The sequence below is a fragment of the Phasianus colchicus genome, chromosome 4 (genome assembly GCF_987193195.1).
Source record: "Phasianus colchicus chromosome 4, bPhaCol1.hap1.1, whole genome shotgun sequence".
In the NCBI taxonomy this organism is placed as follows: Eukaryota; Metazoa; Chordata; class Aves; order Galliformes; family Phasianidae; genus Phasianus; species Phasianus colchicus.
The window spans coordinates 34,952,656-34,976,174 of NC_143439.1; the positions used below are offsets into that span (position 1 = coordinate 34,952,656).

Genomic DNA, 23,519 nt, shown 5'->3' on the forward strand with positions numbered 1-23,519 from the left:
CAGATAGCCTGAGGATCAGAAGTCTTCATTAATGTACCTAAATTACTATCCTTTGTGGAAAATGTTAAACATCAGAAAATTTTCTTAATATACTTTGTTTCATTATCAGATAATTAACTGGCATGGAACTGTAAATGTGGTACTACAAATCTTTTGTAAGCTTTATCAAATGTTTGCCAGAGTTTCCCATAAAACCACAAGGCTTCTTCATTTTTAAATGTGTTGCTCAGCTAGTCACAGGCACCCAGCTTTATTTCATGCTTTGGCTCACTGAAATCCCTGTCAGAAGGCAAACTATCTTCCCAAATTCAGTGACAGTTCTTCACAAAGCACAGCACTCAGCCTTTCCAAGCCTCATTAATCTGTTTGAACTTCCCCAGCCAAGAGCTGAAGGGAAAAGCAGAGGAAACTTCAATTGGAAAATATTTTGACGTAATTGACCCAGACGACAAACTAAACTTAAGCACATGTCAAGCACAGGGAATGGTACAAAAGCATCTGCGGGGCAATACAGGAAGTTAAATCAAGCCAAGGTGAAATCAGACCTCTGAGAACACTGTATATTTTTGTAATTACTGCTAATTGAGAAAAGACAAAAATGCCTTCAGCCCAAGCTCTTAAGTAACAGGAAAAAAAATTTATGTCAGGAATATTTTCTAACCTTCTATTTGTTTTCTCTTCTAGCACAGTTGGAGCTCCTAACCAACAAAACTAATATTTCAGAGCAATGTAATACATATGCATTGCCTGCACCATTGATTTGCCTGGCATTAATTACTTACCATCATAGGTTTTTTTGGTTGTTGTTTTTGGTTTTAAATATTGTTTCCATGTTTCGACAGGTTTACAACCATCATTGTGTCTCACTCAGAGAGCTGAATTCTAAGGGGTTTAACTTTTGGAAATCTAAGTTTTCTGAAAGGTTAGGCTGGTTGTTTTTTTTTTTTTTTTGTCAGTATCACTACATGAGTTTTCACTTCAATTTTGATTTTAAAGAAAAAATATATTAAGAAGCACTGAGCAGCAAGAGGAAAAATGATACTTCTAAAACCATTACAGGCATGTAGAAGTTCTTAGTACTGATTTAGTAAACTCAAGTAATCTGCATGTTGCATAGAAGCAGCACTCAGAACCCCCTGTTGATACAACACAGAGCAAAGCCTTCTGAATTTAGCAGGAAGTCTCCCTCTGACTTTAGCCAGCTGAGTAGTGCATGATGCCATCAACAATATGTACCCCCTCTGGGTACACTGCATCCAGGGCTCATGGACAACTCAAGAGGCAAAAGGATTTCCCAATCCCTGTGGCCCTTTTGAGACCACCAGGTGCTGCAGATGGAGCCTATCAGCTTTACAGTATAAGAGGAAACGTCAGTGTGCATTTTGAAATAGGCAAAAACCAAGAAGCACAATTGTTTTCTTGGTAGCAAAGTTAATTACATAGATACCATAACAACAGAGAGATAAAAACATAGTTTTTCTACAAGGTGCTTCCCAGAAAACCAAGGGAAAACCCTGAAGAAAAGTAGTATTCGCTAGATTCTTAACACAACACAATGATATAAGATTTCCTAAAAAATAAAAATAAAAAAAAATCCAAGAGGGCAGGCATAGCAGACCCAAACAAATCAAGGTGTGAGACAAATGCAGATAAAACTATCCTCATTCCCCAATCTTTGAAATAAAGAATTGTAGTGGTCTAATGAACAGACATCTCAAAAAAGCAGTTAGTCAAAACTGAATTCAAACACGGGAACTGTTAAATTGCACAGAGAAGTAATCACCATAAACAAAAGACAAAAGAAAAGGAGGAGGGGAGAAATCACAGAAATAATGCAGCAATATTCAATTTCAGAAAATTAGATCGCATCTAAAGCAAAAATGTCACAGAAGGAGCAGTATATAACAGAAGTGTGTCAGCATCCTAGCAGAAGCTGAAAATCACATCCCCCATCCTAATAAGGTTTATAGGTGTAATATCTGCATAGAATTTTCCCATTGGTAGAAGAAATGCATAAAATACAAGCTTTTGGGACTGTGCAAGAGAAGCACGAAGAAGGCACAAGAGCACACAGAAGACTGACAGAAGTAAGAATTCAACACGATCAGAAAATACTGATAAAACCAAGACTGATGTTCAATCACTAAGGAATGAAAAAATTATCCTAATTCACTCCTTCACCCAGTCATCTACCTGTGTATATCCATGACTACAAAGCACTAACAGCACTCCTAGAAGTTGAGCAGAATTCAGCTGTGTTTTGGTCAGAGGTTTTGAGGAAAAAATATATCAAGATGAACACTAAAACCCTGGTAAGCCCCAATGCTATAACAGATTTAGAAGAGGGGTGATAGGAAGTAACAGAAAGAGTCATTCCCTGGGAAACAGTTGAAAACCTCCTCCGGAGTAAATTTAGCTGATATATTGTATGCAAGACAAAGAAAGACAGTCAGTGAAGGAATAAAAATAAACAGTTCCCCTTAGGAATTGGAAAAACAAACAAGCAAAGCAACCGCTTTTCTCTGGAAAAGCGAAAGGTCACCAATCTCGATGAAAATACAGCTATAAAAAGTTTTGGAAAAGTATCAAAGAACGTGTTTACAAAAGGGCACATTCATTGTAATACTAACCATTCAAACTTCACAATAGATTTCAGGAGAGAACAGGATGTAACGTCAAACATCTGTTATCACATTATTTTCTTCAGCTCCTCTGCCCAGAAATTACATGTAGACTTTGCCTAGCTTCCAGACCGTGTTAGAGACAAGTCAGACATGCACTCGAGGCCACACCATGTGGTCACATCTAATAAGGCACTGTGACAACCAGTCACTCCAAAGACACTCGGAAACATCACGTTTTAGGAGATGACATACAGCCCAGATTAAGTACTTAATCTAACAGAGGCAGCTAGCCAAATCAGAGACACTGTACATACACATCTGGACAATAGCACAGAGTCCTCCTGGACCAGGAGATGCCTGCTGCATTCCAGTGTGCTCACTTCTGGAAAGAGATGGACTCACTGCACCCGCGTGCCTTGAATGTGGTAGGGCCATCTTCCAAAAACCACAGGTCCAACTAAGAGCCACATATAACGTATCCAGTTCCCTGTCAGGTTTCAGGCACAGGGAAGAGAGGTGGCACCCTGCCACAGCCTCATCCATTGCCAGAGCAATGCCTCCAGCCCATGGTCCGTTCCTGGGAAGGGCCCAAGAACCTTAACCCTCTGAACTATGCTGCAGGAGCACACGTATCCTACCGGCTGTACTGCAGACACTTTTCATCAAGGTCACTCATTTGGAGCAGGACCAAGGAAGGAAAGCAAGTCTGAAAAGTAAATTATCACAAAACACTCTTCCATTTCGAAAATGCTGATATCAGTTACAGCGACCAAGATTTGAGACGTAATAAAGGGAAAATTAACAGAATTACAAGAAAAATTATTTTGCTCAAAAAAAAAAAAATTGTATTAATCTACTCTTGGTTTATTGCAGGAACAATTCAGTGGAAATGAATTCAAGCCTGTTGTGCTTTAAAAAGTGCTACAGGCAGTGATGTTTAACACATTTAGTACATGATGGATGTTGCCTTTTCTGCCCAGAAAGCAAATGTGAAGTTAGGGAAAGTGGGCTACATTCCCTTCCCGGAGACAACCTATCCAAGGTTGGACACGCTCCAGAGATGTGCCTCTTAAAACATCTGTACATTGAATATTTGACCACTTCCAGGACAAGGGATTAAGTCGACAGAGAATAAAAGGCATTTCCCCAAGGTAGCCCCATCTGCTGCAGCTTGGCCGAATCTGGGGGGTTACACCCTTAGAAATACACCCTGAAGAAATGCTGCATTACTGTATTAAAAGCATTTCATGTCGGTGCACCTTAAGACACGACACCTCACGCTCAGCCCAAGACATTCTTTATGATGGATACAGCTCCAGCAGGCATTTCAGTGATGCAGTAAGACTGATGAATGAACAAGTGACATCAACATTCATTTTTAATTTTTTGAGGGGGGTGTTATTTGTTTTTTTGTTTTTCCAAATTGAAACTTTTATTTCCCTTCCTTTCAAGCATCAGTGCACTGGGCAAAACAATGAAAGAATGTTTTCTTAAGAAGTACAGGAAGAAAAGGTTACCTTGTTTACCAGTAACTCTGGAGTACAAAGACTGACTTTGTCTTCATGGAAGGCAGGAAAGCCAGCATTTCTGAAGGGCTGAGGTTTCCAAGACCCTTCTTGATGGTGTGACCGTGACCCAGAGGCCTGTCTGCAGCACCAGGAGGCACATGCAGCAGAGGGCTGCAGGGTCAGTGCAACCACTTCTGCTTCCAGAGCTCCACTGGCAGTGTGGCTGAAAGGTCAGGCACAGGAGGGAGCTCTGCAGGGGCTAGCGATGCCAAACATTTTGTGAGTGAAGGGATGCTCAACAGAGAAGAATGTGATCGTACTGTTGATGAGATACTTTTAAAAGAAAAATACTTAAACAAATGTTTTTCCTTGCACTTCATTAACGTTCTTACACAGCTGCAAGACTACTCCATGTGGAATCACTCTATCTTTTTTCCTTTCTATGCATTGAAGCTCCACATTATTATTTAATAACTTCCATTCATGCATTTTCCATACAACCCGCAGTAATCAATACACTGTTTCACAGGCAATTTCTCTGTGCTTCTTAACGCTGGGAGAACATCCCACTGATCCAAGAGCACTCCAGATATAACAAATTTTGCAAACTTTCAAAGTCATGGATGAAATAGAATGTCTTTCCCTGAAAACTACAATAACTGGGCATGAGAAATCTGTAAGAAAACATGGGTAGTATGACAAAGAAAGCGATTTTATGGAGGAATAAGAATGAACATAAGAGATGAGATAATAATATCTCTAAACAAGCAAGTAAATATTATAGGTAAGAATAGCTACCACTGTCCAGATTTGCATTGTTGAAGAATTTCATTGTTTCCATGAAAAAAAACTTCTACAATAAAATAATGCTAATAATTAAGATTTTTCACTAGAATAAAAGAAGCATTTTTTTAAATGCTTTTGTGTAGTTCACTATTTAACCTTTTTTCTATACTGAGAGAAAGAGAGAGAGAAAAAGGGAGAGAGAAAAAGGCACAGACATCTAAGAAAGCAGTAGTCCTCTTCACAAGACAATACAAATGCTAAGAAATGCAAAGAGACACTGAATTTTACCCTAGAAATTGATAAATTGTTGTTATCTGAGAGTTATGAAACTCTAAGAATGAGTGACCTACCTTCACTGCCAAGAAGTTGAGGCCACTTTCATGAGCCAAAGCTTTCGCTATCATTGTTTTTGAGCATCCAGGAGGTCCATAAAGCAGCACACCTTTTGGAGGCTGAATCCCCATTCGGATGAAGGAGTTGGGATGTTTGAGAGGCCATTCAACTGCCTGCTTCAATTTCAGCTTGACATCTTCTAGTCCTCCTATGTCTGACCAAGATACCTGCAAAGCAGACCAATTTTATTATTATAAAAATTTAAAAATGACAGTATGACCATCTAGCCAATAACACTTTCTGTTATCGTGAGTCACAACTCAACTCTCTCCTCCACTCCACTGATGCAGAAATTCTAAATTTGCTGTCTTCCTTGAATATTTACATGAAGACTGCATGAGCCCAAGAAGGTTTTACTTAGTGCTGCTCTGGTCTGGGTGTTTGACTTCAGTAAGCTCAACTTTTGAGCAGGGTTTGTCCAGTTGCCAGCACCATCACTCCTATCTATGACAGGAGCACTACAGACTTAACTAGAAGCTGAAGAAAAAAAAACAAGCCAGCAAACAAATATCTATGAAAATTAAAAAATATTATTCAAACTCAACTAGTAGTCAAATTGGCTTTGTTAAATACACAAGACAGGCTTGTCAAAGATAACAAATATGTCCTTCCCAAAACAGCAGACAGATCTAAAACATGCTACACATGTCCAGCTCAACACAAGCCTGAGAACTTTACCCACATCCTCCACTCATTCTTTGTTCTGTCACCATCCATTCCCATCCACCTTAAATATTAAACACGTCAAGACACACCTAAATCAAATGATCTTCTGTCTTAAAACGCTCTTCAAAAAATTTACTAGACATAAATCACCATTCAATTCTGGAAAGTCAGCTAAACTTGAAAGACAAGCAGAATATCACCAAGAGGCAATGGATCACCTTTCTCTGTTGTTACTCCTGGTTCATCCCTATTTCCCTGATACCAGAACACAAGACACTAGAAGTGGAAAGTCCCTAAACCAGGTAATAAGAGAAAGAAAAGGATCATTTGTTAGTGATGCAAGGGTTTTTGTCTAAGTACAAACATTTGCAAACCAACAAAATGTCTCCCCAATTGTTAGTCATTAACATACATGAAAATTACAAGGATTAAAGAAGAGTAAATGCAAAAGATCAACACACATGGATCAACTCCTCTGAAGTATTTCAAGAGTAAGGGTTAACTGGAAGGTGAGGAGCTGATTTGCTGCCAGCAAAACATGTCTCCCACAGCAGGAATATGCAGCAGGCACTCTAGAAAAAATTAGTTTTTTCTTAGAAACCAATAGCTTCTGTTTCTCAAATAAATAATTACTTTATAGGCTTGATAAAGAATAAAATATGTAGAACTGACAGTCACTGCCCACTAAGAAGGATCTGAGGGCAGGGGGCTGCCAAAGATTCTATTCCTTTATTGGGACAGAAAAAGACCTAAAACAGAAAAGAAACAAATTCAGTGAAGGTCAGAGGAAAGAGAAGTCTGAATAAGACCCAGCAAAGTAACCAAGTAGCAGGGAGGAAAGTATTTTAGTGGGAGCATTACCAAAGTGGCAGGACTGTTCTGGTAACTCAAAAGCCAACTTCTGCAACCTGGCAATACTCCTTCTTGAGGCGCTTTTTCAAAGTAGTAATGTAAAAACAAAAAACAAACAAACAGCAACAAAAAACACAACAAAACACTCTTTTCTGTTGCTGCTCCATAATACCAGCAAGACTAGCCACACAATCAATTTAAAGAATGGCAGCAAATAAATAGAAATGAGCTGCACAAAAAGGTCTCTAGTTTTTATAGTTGGACTAGATCATCTTAGTGGTCTTTTCCAACCTTAATGATTCTGTGATTCTATGAAATGAAAGCATTTGTCTTAATTCAGTAAAAATAGTAAAGTGAGAAACTCCACAATGGTGTAGAAGTGAAAAGGAAAAGATGCTCAAATTCATACCATCTAGCTTTGACCAGGGTACCTTGGGCTCCCAACACAGTCTAAAGAAAGAGACCTTCACAGAGTGACCCAGCTGAAAGATGAACACTTCCAGAGACATGTAGTCTCTCACCCAGCTTCTCCCTCTTTCATTCGGATGGAGCAGATACAATGACAAGATGACTGAGTTAGTCACATAATGCCTAAAGTTTGAAAGACTCCTTTGTTCCTGCCTAAACTGTCACAGTAAGAGATGAAAATGCACCTATAGATTTTTAATTACCATAAAAAAGACATACAAGTTTTAAGAAAGCAAAGACATGCATCAAACACCTTACTTCCACATACACAAACAATCCCTTTCAGCTCAAATTTCATGGCTGATCCCCATTTTCAGTATGAGTGCTCCCTCACACCTGCCAGTGTATGTTTTTGTAATGTCCTCCTTGCTAGACAAAGTGATTGTGACAAATACAAAGGAAGAACCTTAAAATTAATTAAGCCATCAGGAATTTCCTACAACTTTTAGCAACTGTAGGCAAACCAGTAGTGGTACTCGCACACACACAGAAAATCCAGCGAGAAAACACATGCATGGTCTTTTACCCCCTCTTAAATACACACTATTGCATAGATTCCATTATTTAAATGGCTTTAGGACCTGCTATATAACATCTATCATCGTCAGTGATGGAAATTATAAATATGGTGAAGTGGGTCCTCTCTATATGTTGGAAAATCTAGAGACTTCAATTTTGCTTACATTTTAAAAATGGAAAGGGATAAGTGAGGCAGGACATACAAACTGGGACATTAAAGGTGAGCTTGCAAAGTACAAGTTAAAAAACAAACAAACCAACGAAGAAGTTAACTAGGCATAATTTCAGCCAATTTAATCAGGTGGAATTCAAACAGCAATGGTGTTAAAAGCAAAAGCAGCTAACAACACACTACCTTCACATTCTGGACAAGTCTTTCACAAAATATATTTCTTTTTCACTCTTCAAAAGGAGATAGGTAAGTGGGGGAAAAACCACCACAGTCCACCAACACTAATACACTCAGAACTAAGGACTCATTTAGACATAAGCTAGTATACACTTAGCAGAATTAGGAGGATTGCTTTTGCAAACCATCCTCAGGAATTTCCTGACAGCAATTAACGCACATTACAGTACACACAGCAGAATGCCTAGCTGCACATCCTAACCTGCACATGGACTGAAGGGAAAAGCCTTGCAACACAGCAATTAAGTGTGATATTCTGTCACTGTGGAAGTGGTGGAAAAGATTAGCCTTAGGGCTGAGCTTACGCATCCGGAGACAGCCACAGAGACAGACAGTGCTCTGCTTCAGTGCATAAGGCACCAAGATTTCATTACTGCCATAATCTTTAGCTTTCCCCAGGTCAACAGATCTCAAATACGATGCAGAACAGCAACTCCCCAGAGGTCATGAGCAGCAGCAATAAAGAAATAAAGCAGGCGTGCAAAGGATGTCTCTTCCAGAACCTTTTCTCTGCAAAGACACAAATCTGAGTGTTGAATTACAGTAAAGGGAATGAGGCAGGCAAGCGAAATCCACAGCATTCCCAAATATTTCTGAAAAACCCACAGGAGAGGGAAGAACTGCAACTATGGTGCAACTTTCCAAACAGCTGAAGTATTAACTTCCTGATTTATAACGTGCATCCCCTTTCTCCTAAATTCCTGCTGCAAAAAACCTTCTAACAAGGTTGTGACACATAGCAAAGTTCAAGAAAGGTTCTGAACAAATGGAAATTGAGAAACCATGTGGAAGCAGGCAGACAAGTCTTTTGCTTTGGTCCCAGCAAGGCACACAGCACTCTGGGCAGAAGCAGAAGGAAAAGAGAAAACTATAAGGCAGAGCACAGAAATTAACACACAGTAGAATCAGTCTTAGAAACAAAGGGCAATATGAAGCTCACTGTGAATCAGCTGAAGTGAGTTAATAAAAAAAAATCATATTGATCTTGCCATAAAGCACTTTTGAGAAGTAGACAGCAAAGCATTCTATAAGAGTTATCAAACATCCTCTAACACCAAGAAGTAAAGTGACTTACATAAGGCCACCCAAACAACACAATTCTATTACATATTCTTATTCTTTATTACTCTACATATACATGTAACTTTTTCCAGATCTTAAATAAAAGGTTGCAAGAGAACAATTTAGCTTAGTAGCCTTTTAAGCAGCCAAGCAGTTAACACACTATTCTAAGACCTAGGAAGTGAAGGCTGATTCAAAAATTACATTTTCATTACAGCCTACTTACAAGTCCACTGATTTCAGAGAACAAGCACTGCAAAGTCTAAACAATTTGGAATTCATAACAAAATAAATATCAGAGGTAACACCGGCCCCAAAAACATAAATGGAAAAGGTCTTTGGACTATGAGGGAAGAAGCATTTCAACTACATTTCTTTAATGGTGGCTTTATTTATAAGTTACTTTGCACTCTGCTCATGCAATTTGTACACGGCTACTTCAAAACAGTTGAAAATGACAGCCACCTTAGGAAAAATCAGAAAGTTAAAAATCACAAAAGTCTCAACTAATTCAGCATGTGCATCAATGGATTTACTTATAACCAAGTGCATAGCCCAGAAGGTCCATTCACACAAAGGGGGATGCTGAGTCAGGAATATATCTACAACTAACAGCAAGAGGATATCATTAATATTGACATCAGATTTCCGTCTGCTATTTGGAAAACAAACAAACAAACAAACAAACAAAAAACAAACAACACAGCTGATCATTTATTTCATGTCTGAAGATATTTTAAGAAAGGATTTTGTAGATGACAAACAGCACTGATGTCGGATTTCGAAACATGAAGGAACGTAATACCTGATTTTCTAACAATATTAACTGTACAACTGTCAACCTGAATAGCTCCTAGGAAAAGGAGAGTAGGCAAAGAAAAACTATTCTTACAGATGAGGAGAATATAATGCAGGATAATTTTACAAAATACGACGAACACATTAGCCAGAAAAAAAAGATAGCTGCATTCCTATCTTGTTCACACTTTCTTTTGCTTTTCTCCCCCTATTTTTTAAATTTTGATAAAAATACAACAAACAGAAGGAAGGCAGCTCCTGTAGGCGTGCATTACTGCAGAGCAGTTATATAGTGTACCAGAGTACAGCAGGTTAGCATCCAATTAGTAAAGTGCTGAAAAGTGAAATGGTGCAAGTCCATGAACAGAAAGTACTGGATTGAAATAAGGGCAATTATTAAAGAGGAATAACTTACTCCAGAAATGAGGGCAGGTTACAGTTCTGTATTCACACTACTTCGACTTTCACAGACAGCTGTGCAAGGTATTTCTCAATATTTAGACAGCTTCAGAGCACAGACAGGTACCTTATGTTGATAGAAAGTTGTCTCCACAGTCCAAAGTAGCGGTTAAACTCAACTCAAGCACCTCCTTCAGCAGCTTAATGTAGGACAACACACTTTCTGAATGCATCTGGTATATTTGGAGCCTAGCTTCCACTTTAAACTCACCACAGGCACCATGTAAGTGACCTGAAATTCTACACAGCATATTCACTATTTTGTAAAAATCAAAATCCAGTAAGCACACAAGGAATCTGCACTACATTATGCCTTCCTTTCATCAAAGGAACAAATTTTAGTAGTATTCCAGTGACTCAGCTGGCATTTAACAAAAATGTGACGTCTGAGAAAGCCAGCAGAAGGATGGTTTTGTGGATTACAAGAGCCTGAGTAGTAGGTTGACCTGGATTCAGACTACACTCTCTGCAGGACTTTGACTTATATATCTCTTAACTGTGCTGTTGAGCAGTAACTCCAAATGGGCTGATATGTCTAGAAGGCACAAAGCAGCGATAATGATGTGAGCCCAAGAGACAGCAGCACAATAAGCAACAAGAGGATTAGCAGTTCTGGTTCTCAGCAGAACTAATTAGCTCTTGCGGATATTAATGCCTCTATACCATTTCCAGAAAAAGCTGTCTGGGGCCAACCCAGGCATTTCTACCTAGCACTCCACTGCACAGCGTGGACTCTTAACAAGCCAAGTGTGATATCCGACCTGGCTGCATGCAGCATCCTGTTCAAAGATTTTATTTCCCATTCCTATAGTATGGGAATAGGGGTCTGTAGCTGTGTAACCTAATTCCCTGATGACTCATAGTCATGCAGTAAGACATAAATGTTTTCTTCAGGAGGTTGGAGAGCTGCTGAGAAACATCAGCACAACTGCTTGCAGTCAAAATGTAGTGCGATAAAATATAACATTTTCTTTTGCTGAATCTTCTTAAACCAGATGAGATCCACAGTAATTCAGTAGCAGATACAACATAACTGAAAGGGTTGCGAGTGTCTTAATGACGACTGAATGTGGCACTGCCAAAAGACCTGTTTGTGTAATGACAGCACCTGATGGGTAAGTGACCATTTACCTACAGAGCCCAATTCTGCCCTCAAAGCTTTGTGATTTTTGAAGACATCCAGGTTGCAGTTCTTACTACTGTATGTAGAGTTACTCAGCTGCTTTACACAAATCACAGCAATCACTCTGTTTCAATACACTTTGATTACAAATGCTATCTTGGTTTCCACTTAAATTTGTGTCTGCTTTACAGAAGGCTTCAGCTTACACAGCTAATCAAGATCAGCTTTAAGCAGACATCTTAAGATTTTTACTCCGTTAACACGCTCAGAACACAGAAGTGCAGATCAGGAAATATGCTTCTACACTACCAGTTCTTTCCAGAGCATTACAAACTAAAGAGGTTTTCAAAATTATAATTAATTAAACATGCAAACAAAAAGATGATGTACAGAATTTATTGGCAACTTGAGACTTCCGCTTTACAAACCAACTCTCTTTTGGTAAGACGTTTCAATGCGTAGCTGTGACTCTTAATGTGGCTCTAACAATGTCGCTAGTGTACTGCAAAAAAACAACTTACTTTTGGCACATCGACTGCCACCTCCCTCATGGCGCTGGGCCTGACATCCTTCATCCCCTGCAGGAAGTCATTGAAAGCAATCATCACTGACCCAGCCACCTCGGTGTCTGAGGGGCGAGCTCTCTTCCCCAGAGCTCTCCGCAGCGCGTACAGACCTATTAAAAACAAAAAGCAGAAAAACATGTAGACTTCATCCTGTTTCTCACAAACATGAAGCGTACAATGGACAAACACACAGCAGCACTGGAAAGGAAATGACATTCAAAAGCATGTCCCAGCGCCGGGCCCTAAGTAGGTCAAGGAACATGCAAGACACTTCTGTGGAGAGAGGAAGAAAAAGGGGATTTTATGACCGCATATAAACAGAATATAAACTAGATTGCTTCCAAAAGACAGAACAAAACAGCCTTATTCCCGTGTTCCAAGAGATGAAGCTAAGAGGGCAGAAATATCCATACACTGACCTAAACACATTTTTAAACCACAAACTGGGAAGAAGGATAGATAAAGAGTAATTGAGGCAAGTGTTAAATCAGTACTCATAAGACGGCTGTAAAACTGTCCATTTCTCTGTTGATTAGGATTCTCTTTTCCTTTGTAACCCTGCTCTACGAATCAAAACAGTTCAGTGTGTGATATGTCAATGCATAACAAGTATAATCCTGAGTGTAGGCATACAGCCACATACACACTCCACACACACACAGATATGTAGGATAACCTGTCACGTGCTGCAAAAAAATATGAGGCAGCCACTACAGCACCAGTTAGTCTTGCATGACCATAAAAAGGCAAACATTTGTTAAATCTTTTCTATATTTAACCAAACAAAACATCAATTAACGCTACGTGAAAGCACAATTAATGGGATAAGCTGTTTCTGAAAATAGATGCGGTGTTAACTTTCAGCAGATTATTGTCTTTATTCTACGGAGGAATGGTAGGGGACACACAAAGTTTCTGACAATGACAGGAATTCTGCATTTCCTACAATATATACAGCGTGTGAAGAGATATAATACCTCCCCTGTGCACCAGTACAGCTGGTGTCTCTCCATTAACTGCCAATTATGACAGAGCCACAGCACCTGCATTTAATACCCCAGCTCTTAATACAATAATGAAAAAAAAGTTTGTAATTCAGGTTTCCCCTTGTGCAGAACATCCAGAACTAATAAGATATATAAATAAAAACATTCCACAAGGCTGAGGAGAAAATGAAAATCTGGTCACCAGAGGACACACATAAAATACAACTGACTCATTTTAATAAGCCAGACAATTTTCATGGTTCTTCCTCCCCCTTTCTTCCTTCCTCCAGAACAGTTCATTTCAAGCAAATGAAAAACTTGAGTGAGGAGATACCCCTGCAAAATTAAAATTTGCATTCAAGCAAATAACAAATGGGGTGAGGTATTCTAGAGGCACTGTAGCAAATGCTCGGAGGTGAGAGCAGGTACTGGGGGTCAAGCCCTACATATTCTTTTGGGTAAAGTCAATTCCTATGGCACAATCACCCTAAAATGAAAGAATAAATAAAATATTAGGAAATTAAGGCTTGGAGAAAGCAGCTTCGCTTTTCCTTTCTGTACATAACTGTTCCACCAGTTCTGCTCGTTTAGCACAAATTTTAATCTCGCCATGGCTATCTTTCTTTCCATTACGTAAGGAATTCCTAAAATAAATGACTTGACTTTGAAGTGGACAGAGAACATCACACAGAAAGGCCAAAGAGAAGGGTGCTCTTCATGATGGTGCCTATCTGTGCTGCTGGAGCACAAGAGTGAAACCGCGGTCACTGGCAGTGGGTCTGAGATGCCACAGCCTTGATCCAGAACAGGAATAGTGAAGTCACAGCTCTCCACACAAAGCCTGAATTCATTTCAGCACGTGCATGCACACGCCATTGCACAGGTCAGCATTTAATTGAAACAATGTTTTACATTAAAACAATAATAAAAAACAGATTGAAAAAGAAAGCATGATTCTTCCTGTTTCCTCCTGTTATCATAATCATTCTTTCCTGCACTTCAGATTGACCTCTAACCAGAGGGGGGGAAAAAAAAAGTCTTACTAACAGAAGGATACAGTCAGCAGCCTGCCTGAGGGAGAAAAAACACATCTTTGTCTGGAGACACTGAAAGACACATGTAACATACAGAAACATGGGGCAGGGCACACAATGGGCTGCTGGGAGCCGGGCACAGCCAAGGGGGGTGAAACACCACAGCAAACACGAGCTCATCACTGCTGAAGATGGAGATGAACTGAAGATTCAGACAATGTGAGGGGTGGTAGAGGTGGTCAGTGGATCCCTACTGTGGGGAAAGGGATATGTTTGGTCCCCAGGGCTCTCCTGTACTGAGCAGGAATGCAGCTCAGAGGGCAGTGACTGCAACTGTGAGCAATGCTGATCCTTGGGGGAGTATAAATGGAAAATCCCAGTTAAAAAAAATAACACAAAAAACTGGAAAGACACAAGCATAATAAGTCATGCATGATTACAAACAATGGAAAATAAACAATCTGTTCCAGTCCAGCAACTGTGCACTCCACCTCACTAACTCATCCTGTCTGTCTAGAACAGAGGAAATTAAGTGGACAGGAGGGAAAAAGCCACCAGAACACGTTGTCCTGGTACAGCTGATCCTTCCTTGGTACCGGGCTGAGCGGGAGGTAGGTAGCATTGCTCCCTGCAAGACTTTCCTGCTCGTAGTTTGGCTAAGGGTTGGCACATTAGATCAGAATCACAAATGCCTGAGCCTAAAAATAGACTCTACTACACTGCTGCGTTTGTCAGAGTCTGTGTATAATTACACACTAATGTAAATAATAGAAAGCATCCACTCCAAACAGAGAACACACATACTTTAGGCTTTAAAAACAGAATATACACAACACATGAGGAAATGAACCAAACCAAACAAAATCATTAATCATGCTTCTTTCAGTGCCATCAGACACTTCTTCCGCTAATCTGCCCTGCCTGGACTTACTCTACCAGAAGCACAATACCAGAACTTGTAATTTCCGTGCAAGTTTGTTTACAAGAGGAAACATTTCTTCTTCCCTGCTAATCAGGCATTTTCCTCCCAAATTATCATGTCCAGGACACACACACCATTTCTCCCCGTGACAACTTTCAGATCCAACCCAATGCTTTCCTGCATGACTGGAAACAGAAAGCACAACAGCATGTGGAAAGATTTCAGCTCCCTAATGGCTCTACATGGAGCATTCTCCTGTCCTTCTTGATCTCCAGACACTATCCTCCAAAATTTAAGTTTTGTCCATAGAAGAAAACATTTCTTTTAACTTAGACTCAATTTTGAACTTTAGAAACCATAAGAGGGGTATCCTTCATGAGCAACAGGTACAAAGTTATTCCAATGTTTAATATTTTTAAGATAAGGAACTTCTCTCCTTTATGTGTGATCATTTTTACTTGCCGCAGTCATTCATGACATAACACTAGGAAATCTCTTAAAGGACTTCATGCACCACATACTACAAATCAAAAGCATTCCTGAACATAAAATGTCATTAAAAGAAATGGAGTTCACAGCACCTTATTACATCAAGATATTGGATGGTCAAATTCAAAGGAAAAAAGAGAACACATATGTATTTTGTTTGCAGTTACGCACAGATGCATAAGAACACAGAGCTCATTAACGTAGCAGACGGAGACCTGGCTGCCATCGGCTAAGGTGACACATCCTCACATGTTCAATCTTGCATCCTGTGCAGCCCCAGCAAAACCATCACGGTGAGGAAGCAACAAAAGCAGCTGCCATGAGCTCTGAGGGACAACAGAGCCATGTCTTAGCCATGTCTAAGCCACTCATTCCCTCTGCTCCACAGGCAAAGCAATGGCACAACAGCACTGGGTCTGTGCACCACTAGCGAGCTTTCCTCTTACCTGGGGGCAGGAGTCACCACAGCCAGCACAGATGTGTACCTCCATCTGCGTCCCAAGAACTCACCACAATTTAGGACTGCTTTGTTGGGTTGGTTTGGTTTAATTGGTACAGAAGCAAACACACCAATCGATTACCAAAAAATGAGAAAATATCTATGGATAAAACCGCTATAAATATATTTCTATAACTTATTTCTTGTGAGTTTAACCTCCACACAAAATTCATGCCCAAGTAGGATTTTTTCAGAAAGCAGAAACTCCTAGCTTTGCTCTCATCATCATATTCTGCAATTTGTCTTTAGCTGCCAGCCTCATAAGTGAAAATCCCCAAAGAACTTTTGTGTGCTCTTTGCACAAAAAAGATAATACTCTGAAACCTTTCATAGCCATAACTCTGCAAACTCACTCAGCTAACCTGAGCACTGATCTGCTGAGGGGAATCTGTCTGTGATTTATAGTCCTGCATGAGGAGCTCCGGCATCTGCTGGGACACGTCTGTGGGGCTGACTGTGAGTTGCTGAAATCTACAGCAAGAGAGGCAAAGGAAGGAAGGAGGAACTGTATTTTCCAAGCTTCTTTCATACAGGAAACAGTTTTTTCACAGATCAGATAGGCACACACCATTTATCCTAAGCAGATGACAACAGAAGGGAACAAGGAGGGAAGCCCGCTTTCCAGGCTGCTCTCCTGTGCAATGGTCCTAAGCATGGGTGAGAAGAACAAGGGCTGCCTTTGCTGTCCTGGTACCAGGCAGAGAGACAAGAAACAGCAGGCAGTGGCTAAGTTCTGCTCTAATTGTGAGTAAGAATACTGTCAGACCACAGCAAGTGAGGAAGCCAAGGAAAATTTCTCCAAGAAATATCGAAAGTTGTGTGTCCCAACTGCAGTCATTCATTCCACAAATACCTATTAGTAATTAATACCACTACAAAACCAACACAGATACAAAAACTAAAATTTCTGGCAAAATATCACTATCTTTATCAAGTAAAAAAAATCCTAAGTTTGCCATTATGTACAAAACCATTTTATCTGGAGTCTGAGAGGGAGCAGAAAACACTGCCCTTTTCTGCTAGAGCACCACTTCTACATGGATAGTTCAAATAAAGTACAGCCATGCTCTAGGCATGGGGCATTCCTTTTCTAAAAACTAAACTAGTCCCAGATACATCACCCTTTACTCAGATACTGATAAAAACCATAACTTTTCAACCTGAGTATGAGCATCTACTCAGAACAGACCTTAAAATGTGACACGCATTTCAAACAAGTCATTTCCCAAAAATGTATGTCTGTGCCTCAGAGGAAAAAATAGCTTTATCCCAAATATTTAATTCCAATTTGTAACTGGAATGCACTCCAGAACCAGGAAATCAAAGAACACTCTTCAACACAAGGGACCTGGTCTGAATCACCTGTGACAACTCAGAGCCTGCTTAACACAGAGCTACAGTGAACGTGAACTCTGTCAGCAGCAGAAAGGCGCCACAGTGCACACGTGCTGGCCAGCAGCAGCAATGAGCGTGGTTGTCCCACCTGGGCTGGAGGTGGAACATCAGCAAGGACACAGTAGGAGACAACGAGGGAAGCACACACCTTGCAGAACACTGGTTAAGGCAAGTGACCTGAGTACAACTGGTCCTGTTATCAAGAAGAAAGTCTACTGAGTTGCTTCTCAACTGAGATTAAACGTCCCGAAGTCTTCCTCAGCCCTCAGATGAGTAAAGCCTCCCAGGTCAGCATGGGGGAACCAGCAGGCCCTGGCTCAACCCCGGTGGCATATGGCTGGCCTCCTGCCCTCGCTCCCACCTCTCCTCCTGCATGGCCATGCATGGAACACTAGTTATGATGGAAAATCAAACTTCATATGCCCTGACAGCAGTGTTCTCCATAGAAAAAAAAAAATAGCATTCAAGAAAGAAAAAAAAAAAGACAAAGATGTTAAATATGAAAAAATAACTACAAGAAGAAACATACAACAGCATCTCTTTAGAAAGTAAGACAGTGGGGCAAGGGTTTTATCTTAGCACAAGGGTGCTCATACAGCCATCCTTCTGTGCAACTGAATTACGGAAAGACTAAGAAAAGAGATTCAAAAATGTTGCAGTCTCATCAGAACAGCACTGAGCAGAAGTTAAAGGGTGAGAGTCTCACCCTCCGCAGCTGAAACACAGTCCAGAGAAACCACATTGCCCTATTACACGTGCCTGCAAGCAAGGGCACATTTGTTCATAATACATTAAGACTGCAAACAAGGTCATTTACTTCAGCTTAAAATCAGCATCTGCATTACGGTCCCAACCTTACAACTATAGAGCACAGCACTGGCTTACAGCTCCTTAATGCCAAGAATGGGAATTGATTCTCTGGTCTTGTTACACTGGAGACTAGTGTGATGGAGCATTGTGCAAGAAAACTTGCACATTCCAGTCTAAACATTCATTTGTTACTTCTATATCACATCTGAGTTTTTCAGCGCATTTTAGAAGCCTGTGTTCTGGCAATTCTACAAAAATCTCTCCATTTCATAAGAATACGTTCTTCAATAAAACAGTATTAATAATATTCCCAACAAAACCATGTTTTCTAAATGACTTTTGCCCACCAAGACAAGTGGCCTTTCCCCAACTTGTTTTGTACGGCAACAGGAATGGGAAAGTGCCTTCCCTTTCTTACCTGTAACTGTGACCAGTTAATTTGCAAACAAGCCCAAAAATGCCCTGCAAAATAAATAAACCCACAGGCTTTGGTCACCCACTGCCTTTATCACTTTGTCAACAGAGCAGTGCTGGACCCACATTCCTACTCTTGGGATTACAACCCAAGAACAATATTTATGTTTACTGCACACCCTCAGCAGAACCCTGGTCCAAATCATCTTGGGAAAGGCTCAAGCTGAACCACAATTTTCAAGGCTCAGAAAAAAGCCCGGATTTCAGGAAATTTCTCTCCCCATGGATCATGGTGAATAACAAATAAAATAAAATAATAAAAATAAATAAATGAATAAAGGAGACCTGCAATTGCTTTGCCTCGTTTTGTTTTGATGCAAGAGGGCTAAGGTGGATGAACAGCCCCACAGATTTTCAGGGTGAGTTGCAGAAATTCTTTTTCCTTCATAAATGGTGCAGAAAAAGTTTCTCGGCTCCAGAAAAAAAACAAGTACAGTATTCTATTAAGTCACTTCTATTTTTACAGATCTAATACTTCCCCGTAGTCAATATTCCAAGGTACAGATCCTAACCGTATTACTTATAAGAACACAGGGGCAATAAAAGGAACAAATGATTTTGATGGACAACAAGATCTCAAGACAACAGGATTCGTTAAGGGATGGACCACCAAATTGTATCTTATGTCTATGCAAGTTGTGTAGCCCCTCGGATTCAGTAGTAATGCTGACTTACGCTAGTCAAAAACACAGCTCAACTTCTTATTTCTGTAAGGTTTTTGCTAATAGCAGCTCAAATCAGGGAACCACTATAATCTCAAAATCTGAGCAAGGCAATGCCTTGCTTGTAATGCAGTAATGCATTGTAAGTTGTAATGCAGTCTGGTGATTTACAAAGCCTTGATGCAAAAGCAAAGCGATTACTGCTTCTTTCACAGTAGTTTGGAAGTTACACTGGTTGCAGCATCCTTACTGGAACCAAACTGATGTTATTGCAAGACAGACCACAATTTAAACAAAGACATTTGTTCTTCCTCTCCTTGTGATGCTATCTTATCACAGTCCAAGTGTTTTATATCAGCACACTGAAATTATGTGCAATGAACAAGGATGTTTGAGATAAATTCTAAGAGTTACAAAGCAAATACTTCCTCTCTCTGTAAACAACGTGATTGAACCCACTTCTTGAAGAAATCAAGTTATATTTATATTCACTCTCTTGAAATGCTACAAGCAGCCATAGAAGGATAAGTTTATAAAAAATTGCTATATTTGGCAACCTTTGTTGCTAAGCATCTTCTAACATTCAGTACAGTTTATACCATTCATGTCCCCACTACATAATTAACATTTCATATGTTTTTCCAAAAAAGTGGAGTGCTTATCTTTGTTGTTAAATTAAAACCATTATTATTTTTTAGAGAATTAATAAAAGGCTGTGTGGCCACTTAATTAAAGCAGAAGCAACAAGCTTTCAGGAGCGTACAAACATGGACATTACATGCAAGGATATGGCAGTCTATTTCCCAAACACTGCCTTCACTTGAGATAGAACAATTCTGAAGGCAGCTGTTCACAGTAGAAGGTGGTCTACTAAACAACTTAGGTAAACGTCTTCCGGTCTTAAGAATACAAGTTTCTCAGCTGCACACATCAGTAAGCCCTTTCCTTGGCAGGAATTCTGTGCACATGGATCCCATAGAAGGTACTCAAGTCATCTGAAGCCAACCATGAGGAGCCCATCGCACGCTGATGTCCAACAGGTAATGGGTAACTGCCCACTGAGGTACTAGCAGGTTTTCCACACTATGCTGTCATCCTTTGGATGTGGTGCTTGGGGATATGATTTAGCAGAGGGTTGTTAGGGTACTATGGTTAGGTTGTGGTTGGATTTGATGATCCTTGAGGTCCCTTCCAACCTGAGTAATTCTATGATTCTATGATTCTTTAAGACAGGTTGCAAGAAGCAGCAATACACAATTAACAATGGGAATCACAAGCAGACTGCCAGGCAGAAGAGAAACCTAAAAATCACTATTTTTCCAGTGTAGTCATTATAGACAACAGAACCTTGAACAGAGATGAGGTATGTTAATTCTGAGAAGAGCCTTTCATACAAGCCAGTGATTCTTTCACATTAGGACTGACATTTTTGCTTTCAACTTTGTAAGACTGATCATAAGCAATTTCTTAGTTATTTCCAAATCTGACAAACAGTATCTTGCTCAACACTAGATAAATACATGTAACTTGTGCAACAGCAAGGGCTGGGACAAAGAGCTGATGCTCATCACCCCGTTGTCAGCTCTTGCAACAATATCATAAGGCTCATGATACCTAGGATTTTTCCATACAAACAGCCAGATAATTTTGTCATTTCATTTTATGCCAAGACTATCTTCTGCAGTGGAAAAGACGGTACTGAAAGAAAAACCCTCTAATACTTTAGAAGGACGAAATAAAACCATGCTTAACTGATGATTACATCCATCCATACACAAGTATTTAACGTGTTTGGTCATATTAACATTGGAAACGCCCAGAGCATGACACACATCCTCTGGGTTCTTTGTCTCCATTTCTTCTCCTTGCCCATTCTAGCATACACAACATTGTCCTTCCTTACACCACAAACACAAGAGAGTAGAAACATTCAGTGCAAGCTGGCATACACAACATTGTCCTTCCTTACACCACAAACACAAGAGAGTAGAAACATTCAGTGCAAGCTGATCTTAAGAGGCTCCTGAAACTTCTTAATGACTTCCATGAAAATGCACTGAGCTGCTGAACAGAAGAGAGAAATGGTTTGCCTGACCCCAGAAATATAAGCAAGTACCACTCACATGGAGAACAAACGAGTTCTGCCAAGAAAACAGTTGGAATATATTTAACTCTACAATAGCTGTTTACTTTCCATTAATTCACATTAGTCAGAACTGGATAGAAGACAAACAAAAGCTTTTATAATGAGGAATCTTAGAAAACTTAACTATTGATGCCAAAGTGAAAGTTTTGGCTGTTGTCATACAGTTACTACATTTACCATGTTATATTAACTTCTACAACCTTGGTTTATATAAGCACTATATACACAATATTATACATGTGCATAAAAAATAAAAACAAAGTTGAAGTATAAAGATAAGGAAGGATGAGTCCTTCAGAAATTCTCTAAACTTCGTGTTGAGAATATAAACTGTTCCAGCTTGTAAACTTTCAGGCTTTCCAGCCACAAACAAAGCATCTCAAGATGCTAACGGAGTCAAGAGATCTCCAATCAACAAGCAAGAATAATCTTGCTGTAACAACCAAGTTCAGAATTCATGCCTCTAAATTCATTTCCGTGTTTTACCCATACTTGCATGCATGTCAGATGGTATTGCTGCATTTAAAATTTGCAAAGGAACTCTTAACTCAGATACCACCTGAATATTAAACACCTTGATTACGTAGAAACTCACACCAGCAGTCTTAACTATACGTTTACATTATGTTTTATATTTTAATAAATACGAGCATCGGGTTCAATTCTGAGCACCACGTTACCAAAAGATTATTGACGAACTGGAGGGAGTTCAGAGAAAATCCACAGAAGTTCTCAGAAGGCAGGAAGGGCTTATTTATGAGGAAAGATTAAACGAGCTAAATATTTATAGTTTGGCCAAGTAATGAATGAGGAGGTAGGGGACATGAGAACAGCCTTCAGATATCTAAAGGGTGTAAACACTAAGGAGGGAGACTGAAAGTGTTATACAAGGATGTAAATAGAAATAATAGGATAAAAGTAAACAAGGAATACTTAGGCAGACTATCAGAGAGCATTCCTGGACAGCAAACTGTCTTGGCCTATGGCACAGTTTCTGAAGTGAAGCAACAGGAGCCCACTGCTTGGCAAAACAACAAAAAGACAAATCACTGTAACACTTGCCACATGGAACAACCCTGTGCTGCTACAGAGAAATTACCTCATAAAAGTTCTCTTTCCTAAGTCTAACTCCAGTGAAACTAGTAATATTTTACAAGGTGTTGAAATTTTAATATAAAAATAGATTTTAAGAGCTTAAACAATTAAAAAAAAAACCCACACTACTATGGATATTCCTTAACCACAAGCAATTTAATTTCTGTGTATGTAATGTTAAAGCAGCTGGGCTGTATTTTCCCCAGCAGAGGTCACTCCAAGTTAGCAAATGACAGATATTTAACAGCATGGCTTCAAACCTCAGGGAAGATCAATGAAAAAGGAGAAATCCTCATTCTCCTGTTCCAAGCACTGGGTTTGCATGCAAAGCTCCCAGATAGCAGTGCATCCTGCACTCCCACTGGTAGATGCCAGAGCTTTGGATCTACATTCAGTTTACACAACATTTACAATTTGCTGTCTGAAAAGCCCTCTGAAAGAGGGTAAATATCTCCTCTATGCAGCTGGATGACAAAATATCCAGAATTCACAAGCAGCACTGAGGCTGGATCACAGGAGACAGGGAGCCTCTTCTTTTGCTGTTGGTTGTACACATTTGTCTTTAAATGAACGTTTGCTAACTTAAAACAGAGCACAACCGTAGCCAGCAGAAGAACACTTTATGAGGCCTTGCTATGTCCATACATATTTTTTTCATCTTGATCCGTGCAAAGTCCACAAATTCTTATTTGAGAACCATCTCCTTAAAATTCTGGAAATTGGCAGGCAAAGATCTTGCCGTTCCCAGCACCATCAGCCCTAATAATACTTCTG

At 39.8% G+C, this 23,519-nt stretch overlaps 1 protein-coding gene across 6 annotated transcripts in view; it reads right to left on the reverse strand.

The window, feature by feature from the left end:
* Window positions 1-23,519, reverse strand: part of AFG2A (AAA ATPase AFG2A) — a 204,062-nt gene that overhangs the window by 168,119 nt on the left and 12,424 nt on the right. For all 6 annotated transcript variants that reach the window (XR_016466056.1, XR_016466055.1, XR_016466057.1 and 3 more), the window contains exons 10-11: window positions 12,189-12,343; window positions 5,269-5,478 (exon numbers count right to left, since the gene is read on the reverse strand). Coding sequence is in view for 3 of the 6 variants with exons in the window: in XM_090139166.1 (XP_089995292.1) it covers window positions 5,269-5,478; window positions 12,189-12,343 (365 nt within the window). In the remaining 3 variants the exon portion in view is untranslated. The remainder of the gene's footprint in view (window positions 1-5,268; window positions 5,479-12,188; window positions 12,344-23,519) is intronic.